The sequence below is a fragment of the Molothrus aeneus genome, chromosome 6, assembly GCF_037042795.1.
Source record: "Molothrus aeneus isolate 106 chromosome 6, BPBGC_Maene_1.0, whole genome shotgun sequence".
Lineage (NCBI taxonomy): Eukaryota > Metazoa > Chordata > Aves > Passeriformes > Icteridae > Molothrus > Molothrus aeneus.
In genome coordinates, this window is record NC_089651.1 from 29,045,596 (window position 1) to 29,065,267 (window position 19,672).

Below are 19,672 nucleotides of genomic sequence, written 5' to 3' on the forward strand. Positions count from 1 at the left end.
AGCCCCGAGCACCGCCAGCTCCGTGCGGGGCCGCACCCGGGCAGGGCTCCCCTCGCGGGCCACCGGGGGAGCGCCGCCGACACCTTCCGGCTCCCGGCCCCCGCCCGGCACACGCTCCCCGCTCCCCGGCGGCGGGCCCGGCTCGGCGCCCCGCCGCAACCGGCCCGCTGCCCCCGCCCCGCGCCCCGGCGGCCCCTCGGCTGCGCGCCCTCCCCCCGCGGCAGCGGCGGGTGCTCACCGGGCGGGCGCTCACCCGGCGGGCGGGCTCGGCGGGTGGGCTGGGGCGCCGGTGCCCCTGGCGCTGCAGGTCGGCGGCCGCGCGCCCCGGCCGCCCCGGCGTCTCGCCCGCCCAACGCCCCGGCCGCCGCCGCGCGCCAGGCCCCGCCCCGCCCCGCGAGCTGGGCCCGGCGGCGCGCGGGGCGGCGCGGGGCGGGGCGGGGCAGCCGTTAAAGGAGCCGCGCGAGGAGACGCGGCCGGAGGGGGGCGCTGCGGCGCGGCCCGCGGGGGGCGGAGCGCGGCCCGGGGAGCGGGACGGGGCAGAGTGGGGCGGAGCGCCGCCCCGCCCCGCCGCATCCAGCGACGGCCGCTGTTGGGAGCCGGCGGGCTTGTTGTGAGCTCCTCGTCGCTCCGCGGGGCGGCGTGCGGCTGCACGGACACGTGGCGCTCGCTGTCGGCACGGCACCGGGGAACAACGGCTGTGAGCAGAGCTGGAGCCCTCTCCGGCCTTCTGCCGCTCCGTGCCGGAGCAGACGCGGCTCCGCAGCAGCAGCAGGGAAGAGCGCTGTTGCACAGCCCCGGCCGTCTCCTTGCGCTGCCAGCCCCTGCTCGCCGGGCCGCGGGAGCAGCGCACTATGAGCGTGTCCCTTGTCGCGGCTGCGGAGCCACCCCAGAGCTCGGGCCCTGCGGAGACTCAGCCGTGGGCACGCTCCTGCCAAGTCGCCAGAGCGGCACAGAAGCCATGGCAATGCTCCTGCGGCAGGCTCAGTGCCACCAGGTCCCCTGCTGGCACACCCTTCGCCGCTGCGTGGGGACAGCCCGAGGGAGCACAGGGCCCGGCTGGGCCCGTCCTGCTGTGCGGCACCAGCACAGCCACGCTGCTGGCTGCAAGGCCCAAGGCTGGGCTGGTGCAGGAGGTCACTCACACTCGTGCTCGCAGGAGTTTTGTGCATACAGGCGAAGGGGATGCTTACACCTGGCCACCTCCTCTCTCTTCATCTGCTTTTTACGGCTGCTCCCAAGACAGCACTCCAAAAGTGCCTTCAGGGAATCAAGGAAGGATTTCTTGCTTTGCTTTCCTTTCTATTGCTTGAACTAACACCTACTTTCTATGGATCTGCTACATTATTCATATTTTGCTGTGGATAGTGAGCTGTTCTCCCTCTTATATGGGAAAGGAACCATGCGTAGTTTTACTGGAAAGGTGAAGGGAAGTTTACCTATTTTTCTGCAATAGTACGGTGATCATTCATAGTAAAAGCCCATAACAGGTTATAGCTCACCAATCATTTACCATTATTTCATCAGATGTAGGAAATAAATATGATACATCACAAAATATTCCTTATAAATACTCCCCTTGTAATCACTTCAACACCAAAAAGGAGGAAAAAACGACATCATCATCTGGAAAACATGCCTAAAGGCAAGAAGGAAGAGTGGGAGCTAGAGCTGCACGCAAACCTGCTGATTCACACAGCTGTTCTTTTTGTCACATCTCAGATGCAAAGGTGGAAGGCACGGAGTGAAAATATTGGCCTGTGTTTTGCTGTGCTTTGATCAATTAGTGCAGCTGTCCTGATCCTGAAGGAAAAGTTCAGAAACCTTTGTACCTCTGAAATAAAAGAGCTGTGAGGAGGCTGCCACAGTACTCCCTCTGCTCATGGCATTAGTGCACAGAGAAAGGTGCAATTCTTGGCAGATTCTCACTAAAATGACTTCTCACTAGGGGATGATTCATCACATTTTTGGCTTCAACCAGTTCAACTTTTTTAACGTTTAGAGATCCTTTTATTTCTATGCTATACTTTGTTTCTGCAATTTTCATTCATACATATATCTCTTCATAACTGTATCAAGCCATAATAAAACCACTAAATTCTTCCTTTGAGGCCTCAGATACACTAATTTGGCTGTGCTTATTTTTTTGCTTATCATAGAATCACAGACCATCTATTCATCTATCATCACAGACCACCATAGCATTCACAGACCATCTTAAATGTCCAAAATATCACACAGACATTAACTAATGCCTTTTACATTGAATTTGCCACACTGCATTAGATCACCAGTTGGTCTAATCCAACATCCTGTTACCAGCAATAGCCAACTGCCAGTGCTTCAGAGGAGGTAAATGCCACCAACTGCCCCCAGAACAGTTACAGCCTTCTTCAGGCAAATGCCTGTGACCAACTGGTTCCAGTCTTTTCAGGCTCCAGGTTCTGAAGAAGGAGGTGAGACATTTTCTCCTTATTACATGTGTCAAAAAAAGGAAGGTTGGGAGCTGCTACCATCAGAGCACCTCTCCCCAAGGCACAAAGCTTATGGTCTCAACCCAGGTAGTTTGGCACAACTTTCCTATTGTTCATTTTCCAGTTGCTTGAATGGAGATCAAAATAAATAATTCATTGAAACATTTCATTTTCAGTAATAGAAATTTTAAAGCATAAAAGCTGCCAAACTCCACCAGAAGGTCAAAGCATGCTTAGTTTGTGTGGCCCCATCTGATTAAATAATTAATTTCTTATCCAGTGGTTATGGATGTTGCTTTTACTCCACAGAAGAGTTTTGCTGTCACATAATTCTTAGTCCATCAATACACTCCATTCTGGCAGAGACACGGATGGGATTTGGTCAGACTTACTAGCACAGGGCTGGGGAAAAGGGCAGCCCATACATGGGGGCAGTGAGACAGCCCACATCACATTTTGCCCTGGTTCTTTTGGCAAACCTGCAGCAGTGGAAGCTGGCCCAGAGAGGACATGTTTTACAACAATATTTCTCATAGTGATGCAAATGCATACTGTTCTGCACGCCTTCATAGACCCCACAGGGACAGTGGCTGCCCTCCAGATCCAGATCTGCCACTGGATTAATCAAATAAAACAAACATATTTTTAATCCCAAACTTGAAATTTGTATCTTGCCATTCAAACTACCAAAAGCCTTTCACAACCTTGTGAAAACAAATGTTACTTCTTACCCTCCTGCACACATCTGCCCATTCCTTCCCTCCCATGATGGACTTCTGTAGTAGGTTGACTCTGGCTGGATTCCAGGCACCCACCAAACCACTCTGTCACTCCCCTCTGCAGCTGGACAGGAGAGAGAAAATATAACAAAGGGTTCCTGAGTTGCAATAAGGACCAGGAGAGATCACTCATCAAATACCAGCATGGAGAGAAACAGGACAGAATTAGAGATATTAACTGAATTTATTAGTAAAAAAAAATAGAGTAGGATGATAAGAATTAAAATAAAACCTTTGAAGCACCTTCCCTCCACCCCTTCCTCCTTCCTGAGCTCTACTTCCTCCCCCAGCAGCACAGGACGATGGAATGAGGGCTATGGTCAGTTCATCAGCCATGGCTTCTCACACTGCACAGGGAGGGGAATCCTTCCCCTGTTTCACTGTGGGTCCCTCCCACAGGATACAGTTCTCCATGAACTTCTCCAGCCTGAGTCCATCTCACGAACAACAGCTCTCTGTGAACTGCCACAACCTGGGTCCATCCCACAGACCACAGTCCTGCTCTAACTGCTGCAGTGTGGGTCACTCTTCCTCGGGGTGCAGGCCTTCAAGGACAGGCATTACCACCACTTCTAGCTGGTGTTTAGCCTTGATCAGAGGCACATCCATCTGTGGAGCCACCAGGGATTGGCTCTGTTGAACATGAAGGAAGCTTCTAGCAGCTTCTCACAGCAGCCACCCCTGTGGCCCTCCCCACTGCTACCAAAGCTTGGCCAAGGAAACCCAATACAACTTCAAAAATTATTGAACCCTGTTCAGGTGCCACATACCTAACATGGCTCCAATTTCAAGGTAAATTCACTTCTGAGAGAAGCCATTGATAAAATATGATTTCTGATGGTAGTGCTCCACTAGAAAGGGTCTCATGACAGTCTAAGCACTATCAGAGGAGAAAAAACATAATCTAAGAGATAATGTTACTTCAGGCTGTCACACAATCTATCCTTGGCCAGGAGCCTTGGTAATGTCACCATGCTATGTGACCTCCTTCTCTCCAGCGCTGTGTGCCCAGCAGACAAAGAGGGAGTGCTGCACCTGCTCCATGCCATTTGTTCTCTCCTCCACATTGATGCCCAGCCAGCAAACCAAAAGACTAAGACAGCTTCATTCTAAGGATAGGCTGCTACAGACACCTTGAGCTCCCAGCTCAGTCATCAAAGACTTTTTGGGTTCAGAGAACTCTCTCACAAACCCTTTTTTCTCAGAGAGAGCTCTTATTGCTAAGATGCAGGAGAGCTAGTCACATTTTTCTGTTTCCATCAACCCCCCACATCCAGATTCCAGTGGGAAAGCGGGTAGCTGGCAACACACCAGAGATGCCTTTTGTTTCTTGGAGCTGCCAGCATGCCAGGCCTCATTCTAGCAAACAGCATCTCCCAGTTGGGCATACATGACAGCCACACACACTCTTGTTCCTCCTTTACTTCTTGCTGGGAACACCTCTGTGACCTATTGGCAACTTGTTTGAAATGGGATTTGTGCAGGAGTAAATCAGTTTTTAAGTGCTGTCAAAATCCTCACAGCCCATTAGCCTCCTGTAGATTATACCTCTGTTGTTTTGCTTTCATTTTTTCCCCACTTCCTTCTGCACACATCTCCTGGCCTGCTAGCCCTCAGTTACACTTCCAGTATCATACACTGGAACCCATGCACATTTTTTTTGTGTTTAGCAGGGCATTATTCATTATTAATACTCAGAGTAGATGTAAATAGAGCAGCTCATCTCCAAAAGACTATTAAAGCAACATGGGAAAAACAAGAATAAAAGAGTAATCTTGGCACACCATCCACCCTTTTGCCTTGTTAGGGCACTTGAGTTCACAGTCTGCTGATGAAGAACAGGTAAGGCTAAACCTGGCTATGAGCACCATCCTTGCCATGACATTTCCTTTCTTGGAGTACCACAAACATGCATTGCATTAAGAGATTTTTTTTTTATTTCTGTGACTTGAAATGCAGCATATAGTTGTGGAGCAGTCACTAGGGCTGTCATGCTGTCATGGGAGAAAGAAGCTCCAGCTCACACCCTGGAGTTTATAGGGATTTGGGTCTTGAAGCTGCACTACTTTCTTCTGTACATATAGGCCTGTACAAGAGAAGCTCAAAAAAAAAAATCTCCTGGAAGCTACCCAGAGCTTTTCTCTCTGAGGGAAACAAATGAGGCCTTAATTAATTTTCTTTCAAATACAGCAAATTGACTTCTGCTCCAGTTGTGCTAGTTTCAAGCCACACAGCACAATGGTATTAATTCCACTTCACTTAAGGGCTAAATGTTCAGAGCAAGGAAAAGGGAGTTTCCTGTAGGTCTTGCTACAGTTGAAGTCAACAACCAAACCACCCTGATTTTCATAGGAGTTGTTTCTTCAGAGTCTGCATTTCTGAGGGTGACTGTGACATGTCCCCAGGTTAGCACAGCAAAATGCAGGATACATGAAAGGCACTGGCTGAGCAAATTGCCTGGTCCTTTGCATATTTTTAAAGGTCTGCCACATCCTGCCTCAAATTTCATTTTATAGGCTCAAAGATAGAAGCACTTTTAGTGCCCTGTCCTAAGGCTAGCTTACTGGTTCACTGATCATCCTAACTAGCCCTGCTGTCTCAAACTCAATTTAATCTTTTTTAACACCAGAATCTTGCCTCCAGGATTTCCCAACACTGGAATAATACACAGTGTTCTGCACAGGGTCTCCTCAGTACCTTGCAAAACAGTGGTGTCCTCCCTTGCTATCAGAGACACTTTGCCCAATAAACCAGAAGATCACATTTGCCTTCTTAGCATTTGCTTCCTTTGGGTACAATCAGCACCCATGCCATGTCCCAGGGAATGACACTCAAAACCCAGCTGAACAATTTGCCTGCACACAGTGCCACTGTACAGCAGCCATCCTGCACAGTTATCTCACTGTGGTGTTTTTCAGTGCCATGGACCTGTACTGGCACAATCTCACGAATCTCATCCCTACACTGTGCCAAAAAGCATGAGAGTTAAAAGAAAAAAAATTGTACAACAAAACCCAAATCACTGAGTACAGTGAGCCTGTTAGTTCAAGGAGAGAAACTGCAGGATCTGACCTATATACACATCTATAGGAAGCACCAAGTCTACAAAACTGCTATGGTAAACTATCCATCATCCCACCCCCTTTAGTATGTTCAATGATACAGTAGCTGCATCACTGCTTATGTGCTACAGTAAAGAGGTAAAGGGGATCTAAGATGATGAAGGACAAAACCTCCTTCACCATAAAATCCTGTAAGCAATTTAAGTTACCTTCCAACCATCTTAAATTCCTCCCACTGCCAAGTTTATCTAATGTACTTGTTATTCAGCTTCATTATCACATTGACTATGCACTGCTTAGGGAAGGTGCTATTATTCCTCTTCACAGATGGAAGAGGGTGGTACAGATCCCATAGATACCAACTTACACCATTTGCTTAGTAAAAAAGTGACAAGCAAAGAACTGAACCTGTTCCTGTCTAACATCCATTGTTCTCAACCCTTCCTGCTTTCCAACAACTTCATGTTCCACGATTGCCCAAAAAGCAACCCAATTTACTCTCAACTTCTCCTCTGTCAACTCTGAAAATTAAATTATAAAGTCAGGCTTCTCTTGACTAATTCTTCACAATTAAGGGTAGCTGTAGAAGTCTTTCTATTACACAGTAGGTTTTTGTTATGGGACATTTGTTAACTTCTTGGATTCCCACCCGTTCTTTCCTCATGATTTTGCATTGTTTGGCTACATACAGACTCTGTACACCTCAAGAAAGCAGCAAATCTTAATTTTCTTTTCCTTATATAAAAATCAGCCCTTTTGAAGCTGCATACTAGAACTACTGTCTGCTTACTTTCATATTTTTGGAGACAACATCTGGCATAAAAAATTGATTGCAAATATGATCAGTTAGGAAGATTTTCTTCTAGCAGTCTTCCAGTTGGCTTTATTCCCAGAAATCAGCCCAATGGAAAAGAAAAATCTATTTGGCACTGTCTCCAGTTGCAATTACTCATTCTTCAGGTAGAACAGTTTCCCCCTTGGGGAGGTTTTGCTGACATGCGATTCACATGATGGGTTCTGAACTGCACTGGAACTGGTATGGCCTCTGGGGTTCTGGACAGGTGCTCTCTGATGCCTAAGGAATTCAGAATCCCTGCTCATGCTGTAAAAGATTAATAGAGGTTATCCCCTCCAAAATCTAAGCGTGTAACTATAGGTATAATTTGAGGAATTTAAATCTAATCTTATCATTATGGGTAGTAGGTTTCAGCTGCAGACATTCACCCATAATTAAACAGAATTATTCATAAGGGGCTTTGGCCAAAGTCATGGCAGCATTGGTGCTCAGGTCATTGTTAAACAGTGTTAAAACAGCAGGGGCAACTCAGGCTTGGGCTACTTCCTCTGGACCTAATGTGGGAGAGTGATGCAACCCTGCCCGTGTGTGTTCACTTTGCCTTCATGAGCAGGATATTTGTCCTCCAGCTCTCCTGAATTCAAGAGCAGGCATCACGGGTTTAACACCTCTCTGCCTTTCTCTTCAGGCCATAATAGAAACCAATGCAGGCTGAGTGCATTGGCCCCATATACATCCTTTGCACTCCATAAGCATGGGTTTAGGGATAACAAAAAAAGGAAAGGTCCAGCTTCCAACTCCTGACCCCTCTCATGCTCCCTGCTGTGCCAGATGAGAGCAGAAGGAAACAGCAAATCTCTTCCTGCTGGCTGCCAGCTCCTTGGCATAGCACCATCAGGCAAGACCAAGTACAATCTAGGAATGGAAAAGCAGCTCATTTTTAAATTGGAACATTAAATACTATATCCTAGAATACTGTGTTCTGATGTGGCTTCCAATAGGCCAAGGAGGAGTGATGTGACATTTTTTCAGTTCTAAAAATACCTAACTGATAAAATCCATGGTGAAGGTAAAAATCATACCAAAAGAGAAATAATTTTACTGTTCAGCTAATGAACACCTCAGATTAGTTTAAACAAAAATAATTTAAAATCTCCAGTCTTAATCTGACAGTTTGTTCTGTTTGATTACACTTTGCATTTTACTTCCCTGGAAGAGCATCACCAGCAATGTCACATTTCCCACTGTTCTTCAATAGCTTCATGTTGTGATTCCCAGGCTGTGCTAGAATAAATAGCGCAGTTTGGAATCTGAAGCAGCATGCAAGAGTGATCATTTGCTCAAAACCAACAGTTTTCAAGTAAATGAATGGGATGTAATTGCATTCAGCTTCAGCTTGAAAATGTAACCAAGTAGCATTAGGATATAGCCTTCCTGTTGAGTTCACATTCAATGGCCCTTGCTTATTAGAGCCTATTCTGGGTCACTGCACTACTTGTATATGGAGAGTAGCCCGTGCACATATAGGTTGTAGTCCTGCATGGATCACTCCAGTGGTGTATTCTGACCTCTCATAACAAAGACATCTTCATACTCATTTCAGCTATTTGTTTACCTCATCTGAAGTTTGCTCTATGACCTTGGAGCCAAATCCTCCATGATTCACTGTGTGCAAGGGCTCCATAACTCCCTCATGACCCATGAGTTCCCTAAAGAAGCCAAGCCTGACCAGAAGAACTGCGTGCATTAGGTTCAACATACACATCTGAGGTTTGGTTTCTGCCAATATACGCCAACATCCTAATTGCTCCAGAAATAACCACTGACAACAGAATATCTTGAAAGCCAAATAAAATCTACCCTAATACCTATACTTGTTTCCATGGAAATATGCAGTGACAAGGTTTTTTCCCCTCATTTTCTCTGCCAGACTACCATAGTTTTGTTCAAACAGTCCTGGTAGCTGACTAGGTTTATCCAAATACAAAACTACTGCAGATGTGCCAAACTTGCACAAAGCCAAATAGAGAGCTGTTCAGCATGACCCCAAGAAAGCATCCATGCAGCAAGACTGCTGCCAGTCCTCAACACAGAGACAGACAATTCTCTGCAGATTCCTTCAGCCAGGGACCAACAAAATCTTTTCATTACTGAGGACTGACTGGTTTCAGTGAGACAGCAAACAGCACACACCATGGTGTTTCCCAGCAAGATGAACAGAAATAACAACTCACCATCAGCACACTGGCCTCAGACTCCAGCTTTATATTAGAGTGAAAGCTATAGTATTTGCAATGCAAGTCTGTCCCTAGCAGCTGCCAAACATTTTGCTTCTGGCAGTAGCCCTCTGCATCACCCCCCACCATATGTCACCATTCCCAGCTACTTCCTCACGCCCCATCTCTTCTCTGCTTCCCTGCTCTGGGCAGCTGCCCCAGCCAGAAGCTCCATTTCCCTAGGGACCCCAGTGAGGGTCAGCCACAGATGTCAACATTAGGCAAAGCCTCTGGACTGTGAGCTGTGGGGATGGTGCCTCAGCTTTGGGCAGTTACTTTGAAGTCTCTCAGGATGCTGTGCACTCACCACACCAGAACAGCCTGGCAGGGGGCAACAGAGGAGGGATGCCTTGCCACGTCTCTCAGCAGGCAGTCTGTGATGGCAGGAGGAAAGCAAATGCCCATCCTGCCATCCATGCAGGAAGGTAAAGGCAAGCTGTGCCAGGACTGCAGGCAGAGCAGAAGCACAGAGCGACAAAAACAAAGGCAAAGTGTGGGAAATATAAAAAAGGAACCAACACTGAAATCTCACACAGGACTTTGGCTTGTGTCAGGTTGTTACACAGATGTTGTGGCATGCTGGGCTTTGGACCTTGGCTATCAGGCTAGCCCAGTGTATAAAGTCAAATGGGACTTTATGTTCAGCATTATTACTGAGCAGGCTGTAAAATCACTCAGGTGGATGAGCTGCAGGACTGTAAACAAAGGATTATGGCATGTGACAAGTGGCTGTTCAGAGGGAAGGAACCAAGGATACCATGGTGCTGGGGATCAGTAAAACATTAGACTGAGTGCCTCATTAAAGTTTTAAATTAGTGCTTAAACCATCCAGCTGACAAAAGAAGGTTGGGCTGGAGAGGCACTGGTGTGTTCTGGGAGAGGGGCAGGAGCTGCAGCTGGGCAGGGAAGGGACATATTTGGGCAGATACTTGGTGCCTGTGTCCCAGCAGCAGCTAGGAAGAGAAGGGCAATATGCCTGGGAGATGCTAGCAAAAATTGTGTCAGAGGCCTCCCTATTCTCCTCTCCCCAAGGCTGTCACTTTCCCCTTATCCACAGGGCTTAGGAAGGTGCAGGAATATTCTGGTGCAAAACCAGGAAGAGTCTAAGGAAGAGGGAATAGGCTGAGAGTTCAGGTAGCTACACAGTAGGTCAGGGTTGTCCCAACAACAGTATAAAAAGCCTGAGACAGAGAGTAGAAATTGCAAACTAGATGAAGATAGGATTCAACCTGGAAAACAAAGGCTATTTAGCAAGGATGAAATAATTCACCAACTAACATTCCTCTTGGCAGAGGAGGGAAGAGTTCTGGAAAGTGAAACTATATTGATCTAGCCTTAGGAGAGCTAGAAAATTAGAGAAGGGGACACAAAGAAATTAGCTAGACAGGAGGAAGGCAACACACCAGCACCAGGAATGTGCACAGAGCTACCCTGCCAGGCAACACAAAGCTGAGTGCTGGGCAGGAACCCACTGCTCAGTTCAGGGCTGTGGCTACCATAAGAATCTGACATACTGGGAGGAGACAGAAGGTGATAGCTCCCTGTGCAACCGTGGGGGGCTGGATTTGTGATGACAGTATGTGTTCTTGTCTCTGAGGGGACATAGAAACAGTTTACAAACATTTGTAAGGCATACACCCAAGCAGGAGGGGAGTGCAAATTACTTAGAGAAGACAAAACAAAGAGAGGGAAAAACTGAAGCTGAAGGTTACTCAAAAGCTTTTACCAATGAGCTGTAGTAGGTTGTGAAATAGCTCTCATGAAGAGAGCAGGGAAGAACCCAGGTTTGGGCAGTTTTAAAGTTAGATGGGAAGAAAGTAAATAGTACATGAGCAATGGAATCTTCTGGAATGGAACCAGAAGAATTTGTTGAAGTGATACAAAAATTTCCACCCACTCAATCTGTAGTTCCAGTTTTCCACTGCCCCACATCTCTTGCTATCATTAGTAGTGATGCAAAATTAGAAATGTTTATTAAAGCATAACATTATAGAACTGCTCCACCTGAGCACATAGATTTCTAGACATATCTAGTCAACAGAGAATTAGGCTTTATAAGTGTGTCTGGGAAAATGACTCACGAGCAGCGATCCACTTCAACTCCTCCAATGATCTCCTCCTTCCCCACCCCAAAACTCCTTTAGTCTTGACGAGATAGGGATATGACTCCATGTTTGGATAGTGTGTGTTAACGTCTCCTAAAGTCACATCCAGCTGCTTCTAAAAATCTCCTGATAAATCCCTTTTTAATTGCATTTGGGAGACCACTTACAGACCTCCCAAAGATACACATGGAAACCTGAAAAGATCAAGGCCCAAATACAGTCCTGATGAAGGCTGAAATAGCAACATGCCAAAAGCTTGGAGGAGCCTACACCTTACCTGGCATATGCACTTAGCAGCTTAATACTGCCCATGAGGAGGGAACACAGCTATGGCTTGACAGCTACAGTGCCACAGCAGGTATTGATGGTTAGCTCCATCAGCCAGAAGGCTGGGCTCTTCACATGGCAGAGCTGTTCCCTGGCCTGAGGATTTTTCATGTGACTAATAACCAAGCTTTATAACTGCCCCCTGCAGACCATCATGATGATGAATGAATGAGATCAGATCAGTCAATATGGCTTATTGGTGGAGTTTGCTCACTTGCTGTGGATGCATCATTACCCTGTGCATTCATCAGCACAGTCTTTGCCTGTACAATATGAAATGACAACCAACCTTCTGCTCATCAGCTTTCTGCTAAGAACTCCCAAGCCTTTTTGGGTCCTTCTTTTGCTCTGTATCCTTGTCCTGGGCCATCCTGGAAAGTTGTTTGGGAAGTACCATATCCTTCCTTATTAAAGCAAAGCATATTAAGGCGCACCTGTAGAAGTTAAATGAGAAATTGCTGAAAAACATTGACTTCATAACACAGTGATTAATGGTGCATTTACTACTCCTGTCCTCTGCCTGAAAAAATCAAGAGTTGCTCCACTAAGTGGCACAGATGCTCTGCAGCTCCACAAGCAGCAGTGATCCTCTTTTGGCTGAATGGTATTTCCAGAGCAAAGCATTTCTCAACTCCACTGAGGCTGTTGGGCCCAGGATTCCTGTAGAAACCAGGGATATTTCAAAGTAACTGCAAGCACCACATTCAAACTGGGTACTCAAAAAGGTGTACTGTACAGCCCAACACATCTTTGCATCAAGCAATAGCTTACACCAGCACAAAAGGGAATAAGGTTTCATGGCTGGAAACTGCTTTGAACTGAAATCTGAGAGCTTTGCCATTCCTTTCCAGCCCTGGCGTGAATTCCCTAGGCAGCCCAAGGCAGGCATCTTCATCTCCCTGGGGCTCAGTTTGCCATCTGTAAAACTGGGTTAGCATCTCCTGCTCCTTCTTACACCCTTTTTATCCTTGTCTATATTAACGGTAAATACAGATGGGCTTGTTTGTGTGCAGGTACAATGCAAAACAGGGGGCACGACCGTGAAAGTGCCGCTCATTTAGGGACAGTCTGCAGGGAAAGACGCGAGCTCGGAGGGGCAGGTGCAGGGCAGGACGCACGGATTAAGGGATGCGCACACAGGGAGTGGGGATGCCTGCAGGGAAGGACGCTCTCCTGGCGGGCCGGGCGCTTACCCACCACCCGAGCCAGCCCCGCGCCGCGCTCGCCGCAGCAGCGCCGGGCCCGGCCCCTCGCGGCGGGGAGGCGGGGGCGGGTCCCCGCCCGGCCGCAGCGCTGCCCCCGGCCCGGCGGCGCGGCGGGACTGCGGGGCGGGCTCCCCCCGCTCCCGCCTCCGCCCGCCCCCCGCGCGGGGCTGCAGCGGGCAGCGCGGGGCGCCGCAGCCTGCGGGCGGCCGCCGTGCCCGCCGCCGCCGTGCCCGCCCCGCAGGTGGGGGCGCCGCGCGGGGCCCGGGGTGCCATGGACGAGCCGCCGCCGCCGCCGCCCGCCTGATCCCCGAGGCCGCCGGCACCGAGACAAAGAGCGGGGCTGCGGCCGCGCCCGCCCGGTGAGTGCCGCGGGGAACCGGGGCGGGCGGGGGGCTCCGTCTTACGCCGCGGCCCGGGAGTAGGTCTCGGTCCCGCTGCCAGCCCTGTCTGACACCCCCGGCCCGGGAGTAGGTCTCGGTCCCGCCGCCAGCCCTGTCTGACACCCCCGGCCCGGGAGTAGGTCTCGGTCCCGCTGCCAGCCCTGTCTGACACCCCCGGCCCGGGAGTAGGTCTCGGTCCCGCTGCCAGCCCTGCCTGACACCCCCGGGCACCCCTTTCTCCGTTCACCCATTCACGCGCGGACACTCTCGTCCGCCAGTCCGCCAAGCCCAGCGCACCTACAGCATCCTCAGAGCCTGACTACCCTCAGCCCAGACTGCCCTCCCGGCCCAGACGCACCCCGTGCACCTCCCAGCATCCCCGTTCCTTGCCGAACGATTCTGTGCCCACTGCCCCAACCTGCCGGAGGACCCTGAACGACCCCCGTCACCCCAAACGCCCCCGTGCTCACAACCCGCGCATCCCGAAGACTCCCGCACCACGCCCCTGTGCCCGACCGCCTAAACACGGCTCTCCGCCCCGGGCACCCCCGCCCCCGGACATTGCCCCTCGGTGCCCAACACCGGCCGCGACCTGCCCCTTTCCTGCACAAACGCAGCCCAGCCCAGGCACCCCCGGTACGCACCTCGCCGCCCCCTCCCAGCCGCTCCTCGCCTCTGCCCCGGGGACACAAAGGGGTCTGTGCGCCCGCTGCCCGCCCGCTCACCCGCCGCCGCTCTCTGCCCCGCAGGCCGAGCCATGGTGGAGCCGCCGGCCGAGCCTCCCCCGCAGCCCTGCCCGGCGCCCGGGGGGGCGGCGGGGGGAGAGCCGGCCCGTCCTGGAGAGCAGTCGCCGCTGCTGCACCTGGACCTGTACAACTTCGACTGCGCGGCGGCGGAGGGCAGCCGGTACGTGCTGACCAGCCCGCGGTCGCTGGAGGCCTGCGCCCGCTGCGCCGTGCGGCCCGTGGAGCTGCTGCCGCGGGCGCTGGGGGACCTGCTGAGAGAGGCGCCCGGGCGCTCCATGCGGGTGGCCGCCGGCCTCTACGAGGCCTACGAGCGGGAGCGCCGCCGCAAGCTGCAGCAGTGCCGGGAGGAGCGGGAGAGGATTATCCGGGAGGAGAAGAGGCGGATCCTCGGGCCCCTCGGCAGCCTGCCGCCTTCGCCCGCCGCCCGTGTCTCCTCCCGGGCTGCGGCCGCAGCTGCCGGCGGGCCCCGGACCCATGGCGGGGGGAAGGCCAGGGCATCGAGGGGTGCCAAGGGCAAGAGCCACTCCCTGGACTCCTTGCAGAAGCGCCGCGAGGGTAGCTGGGGCAAGACCTCCTCTGAGTCGGGCGCTTCGTCGTCCTACAGCGGGGAGAGCCTGCGGGAGCGCGGGGGCAAGGTGTGCGGCCGGGGTCGGGGGGTAGCCGCCGCCAATGGGACTCTGCTGGGGCGCAGCTTCAGCCTGGGCGACCTCAGCCACTCACCACAGACTGCCCAGAGGGTCGAGAGGATCGTCAGGGAGGTGAAGAGGAAGAAAGGTCTCTCAGAGGTGCCAGAGAGGGACAAGAAGATCGCGGCACTGATGATCGCCAAGCACCAGGAGGCCAACCTCCTGCGGGAGCAGCGGCAGGCAGCTCACCTGCAGTGGGACAGCCAGCGGCGCCTGGCTGAGCAGCGGAAGGAGCAGGAGGAGAAGGAGAAGCAAAGGGCCCTCCTGCAGGGTCAGCGGATGTGGGAGAGCCAGGTGGAGAAGCGGAGAGGGAGACGGAACCAGGAGCAGGAGGAAGCTGCCCTGATGAAGCAGAAGCAGCTCCTGGTATGCGAGGAGAGGTGGCGGGAGCAAGCGGAGAAGCAGGAGCGGCTGCGGAGGGAGAGGCTGGAGAGGGCCATCAAGGAGGACAAGCAGAAAAAACTCCATCAGGAGCTCAACCTGAAGGCAAAGGAAGAGGTCAAGAAGGAGCACCAGGAACGAGAGGAGCAGCTCCTGCAAGAGAAGCTGTCCACAGCTGCTCAGAAGAGGCTGAAAAAGGAGGTGCAGCTGCAGAAGGAAAAGAGACTGTTCAACCAAGCAGAGAAGCTGAAGCATGAGGCCTTGCTCAAGGAACTGGCCAAGCAGGAGGCAGAAGAGAAGGAAATGCTGAAGGCATCCCTGAAGATGAGTTTGACAAAGGCTCAGGAGAACTACGAGCAGCTTGTGGAGAAGAGGAACCAGGAGCTGAGGGAGAAGGCCAGGCGTGAGGACATGCAGATCCAGAGAGCTAAACTGGCAGCAGAGAAGAAGGAAAGAGAACAGAAGGAGCACTTGGAAGCACTGGCTAGAGAGACAGAGAGAAAGCTCCAGCATGCTGCCCAGGTGGCCGAAGAGGCTGTCCAAGAAAAAGCCCGCAAAGTGGTCTTGAGCCGTCTGGAAAAGGAAAAAGTGCAGAAGATGAACAAGCAAAAGGTGGAACAGTACGAGGACTTACGGCGCAGGGAAATTCTCCTCTCTATAGAGAGGAAGCTGGAGAGAAGTGAGCAGATCTTCAAGGAGAAGAAGACTGTCTTAGAAAATGCCAGGTCTGTTGCTCGAGCATCCTTCCATGTCCGGGAAAAGGTGCGGGAGGAGACAAACATGCGCACCTTTGACAAGATGGCCTTCGAAGCAGAACTGCATGCTCAACTTAGTAAGAAATGAAAGATCTTGTCATGGATGAGTGAGGATGCACTACTGGTTGTCCATCATAATGTGACAGAAAGCTCCTCGGCATGAGCATTTAAAAAACAACGAAAAGCAACATCCACCCTAATTTCGTATTTTGGGGGAGCAGGGTACCGCACAAAAATGTGGCAGCTATTTCACATCCTGTTTTAAATACATTTTGCATTCTGGGTGTGTTTTAAAGACTGACCTCATCATCTTTACAGAGGGGAAGCAAGTTTTTCTCTCCTCCACCCCACAAGCACATGCATTGTTTTTTCAGAGAGGGCTGCAAAATCTGCTTGAAGCTTCTGAGTTACTGATTGATTGTTTACAGAGATGACTACAGCTGCACTCTCCAGCGGGAAATGCAAACAGAGGTTGCTGACTACTAGAGCCTGCTGAATAAAAACCAAAACCACCCCAGCTGATTCTGCCTGGAGTGACAGGCAGTTTGGTTTAAGTTACGGGACTGCATTTTCAAAGCTGCTGCAATCCCATGCTGAAGATGAGGAAGGCTGGAGTACAGAATGCCATATACCTGGGTGCCCCTTGGCTGGTGCCAGTACCAAGCTAGGGAAAGCACAGATCAAGGCCATGTAAGTAGACATGATGATCAGAGCTGGGCAGAAGCTGTCTGAAAGTGCTTGCAAACACAATTTCTTTTTTGCTGTTACCCCTCCCAAGGTATCCTCACCCCTTCTCCTCCTTTTGAAGTTTCTCTTACAAACATCCATAGAATTCCTTCTTTTCTTTTAGAGGAGGGAGAAAAGGAGAGAAATTTGTGGATAGTCCACAAACTGACAAGCACCCACACAAGCCATTTGTTCATTAAGATATAAAAATGAATGAACCTGTGGAATCTGGACTTTTGGGGAAACACAGAGGTCACTTGTAAATGGAAATCACCACCCTTAGGAATTCTCAAAACTCAAGAAGATCCTCAGCCACCTTATCCAATTTGCCCTATCTGGAGTGGGAGGTTGGACCAGATGTTCTCCAGAGTTCCAGCCTTATAGTTCTCATGAGCTGCATACAATGACACGTTCGCCCAGCTCTTATCAGTGTCTACTGAGCAGGGCAGCATTTCTCTGCCACTGGTGCTAAGAGTTGTATTCTTATATAGAGCACAAGAAAGAGTAGATGCACAAAATAAGGTACATTACAGATTCTCTTAGATGAGGATCATGTCTTTTTTATCAGAGCTAACTCAATACTATTTAGGGGGAACTAAGTTCTTCTGCACTTAAATGCACCAGAAATGTGAAAAACCTACCTGTGCCCTGTGTACAGCATTCAAGTACAACAGCATTCTGCTCCAGGTTTCCACATGTACTCTTTGTTGAGTTGGAGTTGTAAGCACACATCTGAAGCAGGCACTTTGGTTTGGTTTTTTCTGGCTCCGGGCAGTATCAGCTCTCGTTCCACCATCTGTGATGCCAGATTGGGTTGCTCTGGTGATAGCAGTCAGACCTGGAGCATGGAGGAGAAGCACCAAGAAGAGACAAGATCTCGTTTCTTTGCGGATGTCTCTGACATAGAACATAGTAGAAGAGACAGCCAGGAGAGGGTTGACATATGGCACAGACATGCAGTCTAGCATGCATTGATTGCTTACCAGAATTTCCAAGGAGGTAACAGCGGGTCAGAGCCCTCCTAGAAGGCTTTAAAGAAATTATTAAATGAACACTAACAATAGACCAAATACACTGATGCCCTGCAAGGTTAGAGACATTACACAGCGTTGAAAATTAAGACATAGGTATTTTTTTTTATTTTTATAAGATTTGATCTTTGAATCAAAGTATGATTGGTGGTGTTAAGGGCAGGCAGCATGAAAGTAGTAATTAGGGCACCTGAGCAGTGTTTGCTCTGTCAGTCATTGGCTCACTGTGTAATGCCAGACAAGTCCTCAGAGGCTGGACCTGCTCCTGTTGATATAAACGGAAGCAGAGTTGGGCTCCTGGGACTCACAGGAAATAGTAAGACTCTGATTGGCAAAGCACTTCAAAGACTTTGGACAAATGTTGCTTATAAAATACAAAGTAATATTTATTTATGTATGTATTTATTTATTTATTTATTTGAGTGGTTATTAAAGTAAAACATCCTTCAGTGAAAAGCATTAACACCCAAATCTGGTAACTGTGGAAAGGACAGCTGCATTAGTGTTTCCAGCAGGGAGGCTATCCCCTTATCCTCATCCTCAAGGCAGCAATTAGAACAGTGAAACAAATCCTGTTCTAACACTGGACAAGGTCCTGAGAAAACACAGACTTCACATGTTGTCCGTGCCTCAGTGATTTGTGTGTGCCCTCGTATCTGCAAAGACCTAGAAAAGAGATGGTCAGTGGCTCAAATCCAGCCACTGCAAAACTGCCCTTGCTCCCTCACAGCACTAGAGTTGGGATAAAACCTGCAGTGACTCCAGCATAGCCAATGTTTCATCTGATTTGTAGCCTTTGGGGCTGGAGAGAAAGCCTGCCAGCACATATATGAAGGGTTTTGCTTCCTGTGTCATTGCACTGGGATTGAAATTCACTGCTTGGTTAATTTAGCAGAGGGACAAGGGGGAGAGATGGGAAACAGTGGAAAGAAGGCAAATGGTGATGGGTGAATGAGCAGGCAGCCTCTAGCTGGAGGAGCATGTTTTCCCTAAAGCTCTACTGCAATCTACCTGAAGACTGTCCAAACCTCCCTCTGACAAGGGCATTTCCAGACGGAGAACATTCTGCAGCCCAGGAGACATGTCTTGGCCACTGACTGTAATTACACCTGGGGTCCATCTCTTGCTGCTGACTGAATTTGACACCTTGGGGCTACAGCTGAACTAATCAACACAAACCTACATGAAGGTAATTGGATTGGCAAACTAGTGTTCCTCTACTGTGCAGTGTACAGCTCAAGTTTTGAATGTGCAATCTGAGAAAAAATATTTTTTTTTCAAAAGACACTGATCTGTGTATGGATATTTTTTATTTCTGTAGTGGTTTAAGTCCTAAGTCCATGAAATTCAGTGAATTTTATGAGTTTAAAATTGCAGCATGGAAAATTTAAGTCAGCAGTTTGGATGGAGGCATGAGGTATTTCTCAGGTCTGCTTATGCTTTTGTTTATTTGAGAAGGAATTCTACTGCTGGATTTCTGTAGGAACAGAAGTTAAACCATGGGTCACATGTAAAAAGTATGGCCCTTTTAGATGGGGCTTATTTGGTGTTTTTGCAATTGAGCTGCAGGTTAGGGAGAACTAAAAAAGCAATCAACATGGAGGAGAAGCACTGACTAAAGAGCAGTTTCTTTTGGCTGACCTCTGGAGGAATTTTGGAACACAATGGAACACATTTTGCATGTTTAGAAATTCTTGTTTATGTGGATTGTCTAGGCTTTAATGGCATCTGGGCTGAAACTGGAGCCCTTCAGTGCCAGAGAGAGTGCCAACAATCTTACCTGTGTGCTTCCTCTTCACATAAAATTCATCACTAAATCTCATTCTCTCTGTGAAGGCTGAATTTGGCAGATAGGTCTAAAAGCTATTAGGAGGAGCAGCTGCACCACCATTGGTTAATATTTTGCAAGGTAAATTTTAAGCCAGTTTATATTAAGTTCTTTCTCC

The 19,672-nt window shown here is 49.7% G+C and overlaps 2 protein-coding genes across 3 annotated transcripts in view; one reads left to right on the plus strand and one right to left on the minus strand.

Annotated features, from left to right (window-relative positions):
- Positions 1 to 14,227, minus strand: part of SUSD6 (sushi domain containing 6) — a 93,378-nt gene extending 79,151 nt beyond the window's left edge. Inside the window, exons 1-3 of one of the 2 annotated variants that reach the window (XM_066551842.1) lie at positions 14,127 to 14,227; positions 12,106 to 12,250; positions 3,203 to 3,314 (exon numbers count right to left, since the gene is read on the minus strand). The gene's annotated coding sequence lies outside the window, so the exon portion shown is untranslated. Of the gene's footprint in view, positions 1 to 238; positions 253 to 3,202; positions 3,315 to 12,105; positions 12,251 to 14,126 lie in introns of those variants that run through there. The other variant, XM_066551843.1, reaches the window with a different exon arrangement.
- On the plus strand, positions 13,334 to 19,013 carry CCDC177 (coiled-coil domain containing 177). Its single transcript, XM_066551841.1, has 2 exons — positions 13,334 to 13,380; positions 14,151 to 19,013. The coding sequence occupies exon 2, from the start codon at positions 14,159 to 14,161 to the stop codon at positions 16,055 to 16,057; it is 1,899 nt and encodes a 632-aa protein (XP_066407938.1). The 5' UTR covers positions 13,334 to 13,380; positions 14,151 to 14,158; the 3' UTR covers positions 16,058 to 19,013.
- The last annotated feature ends 659 nt before the right edge of the window (positions 19,014 to 19,672 follow it).

What these genes read in the sequence shown, in the direction of transcription:
- CCDC177 (XM_066551841.1), top strand. Translation starts at nt 14,159, where the DNA reads ATGGTGGAGCCGCCGGCCGAGCCTCCCCCGCAGCCCTGCCCGGCGCCC.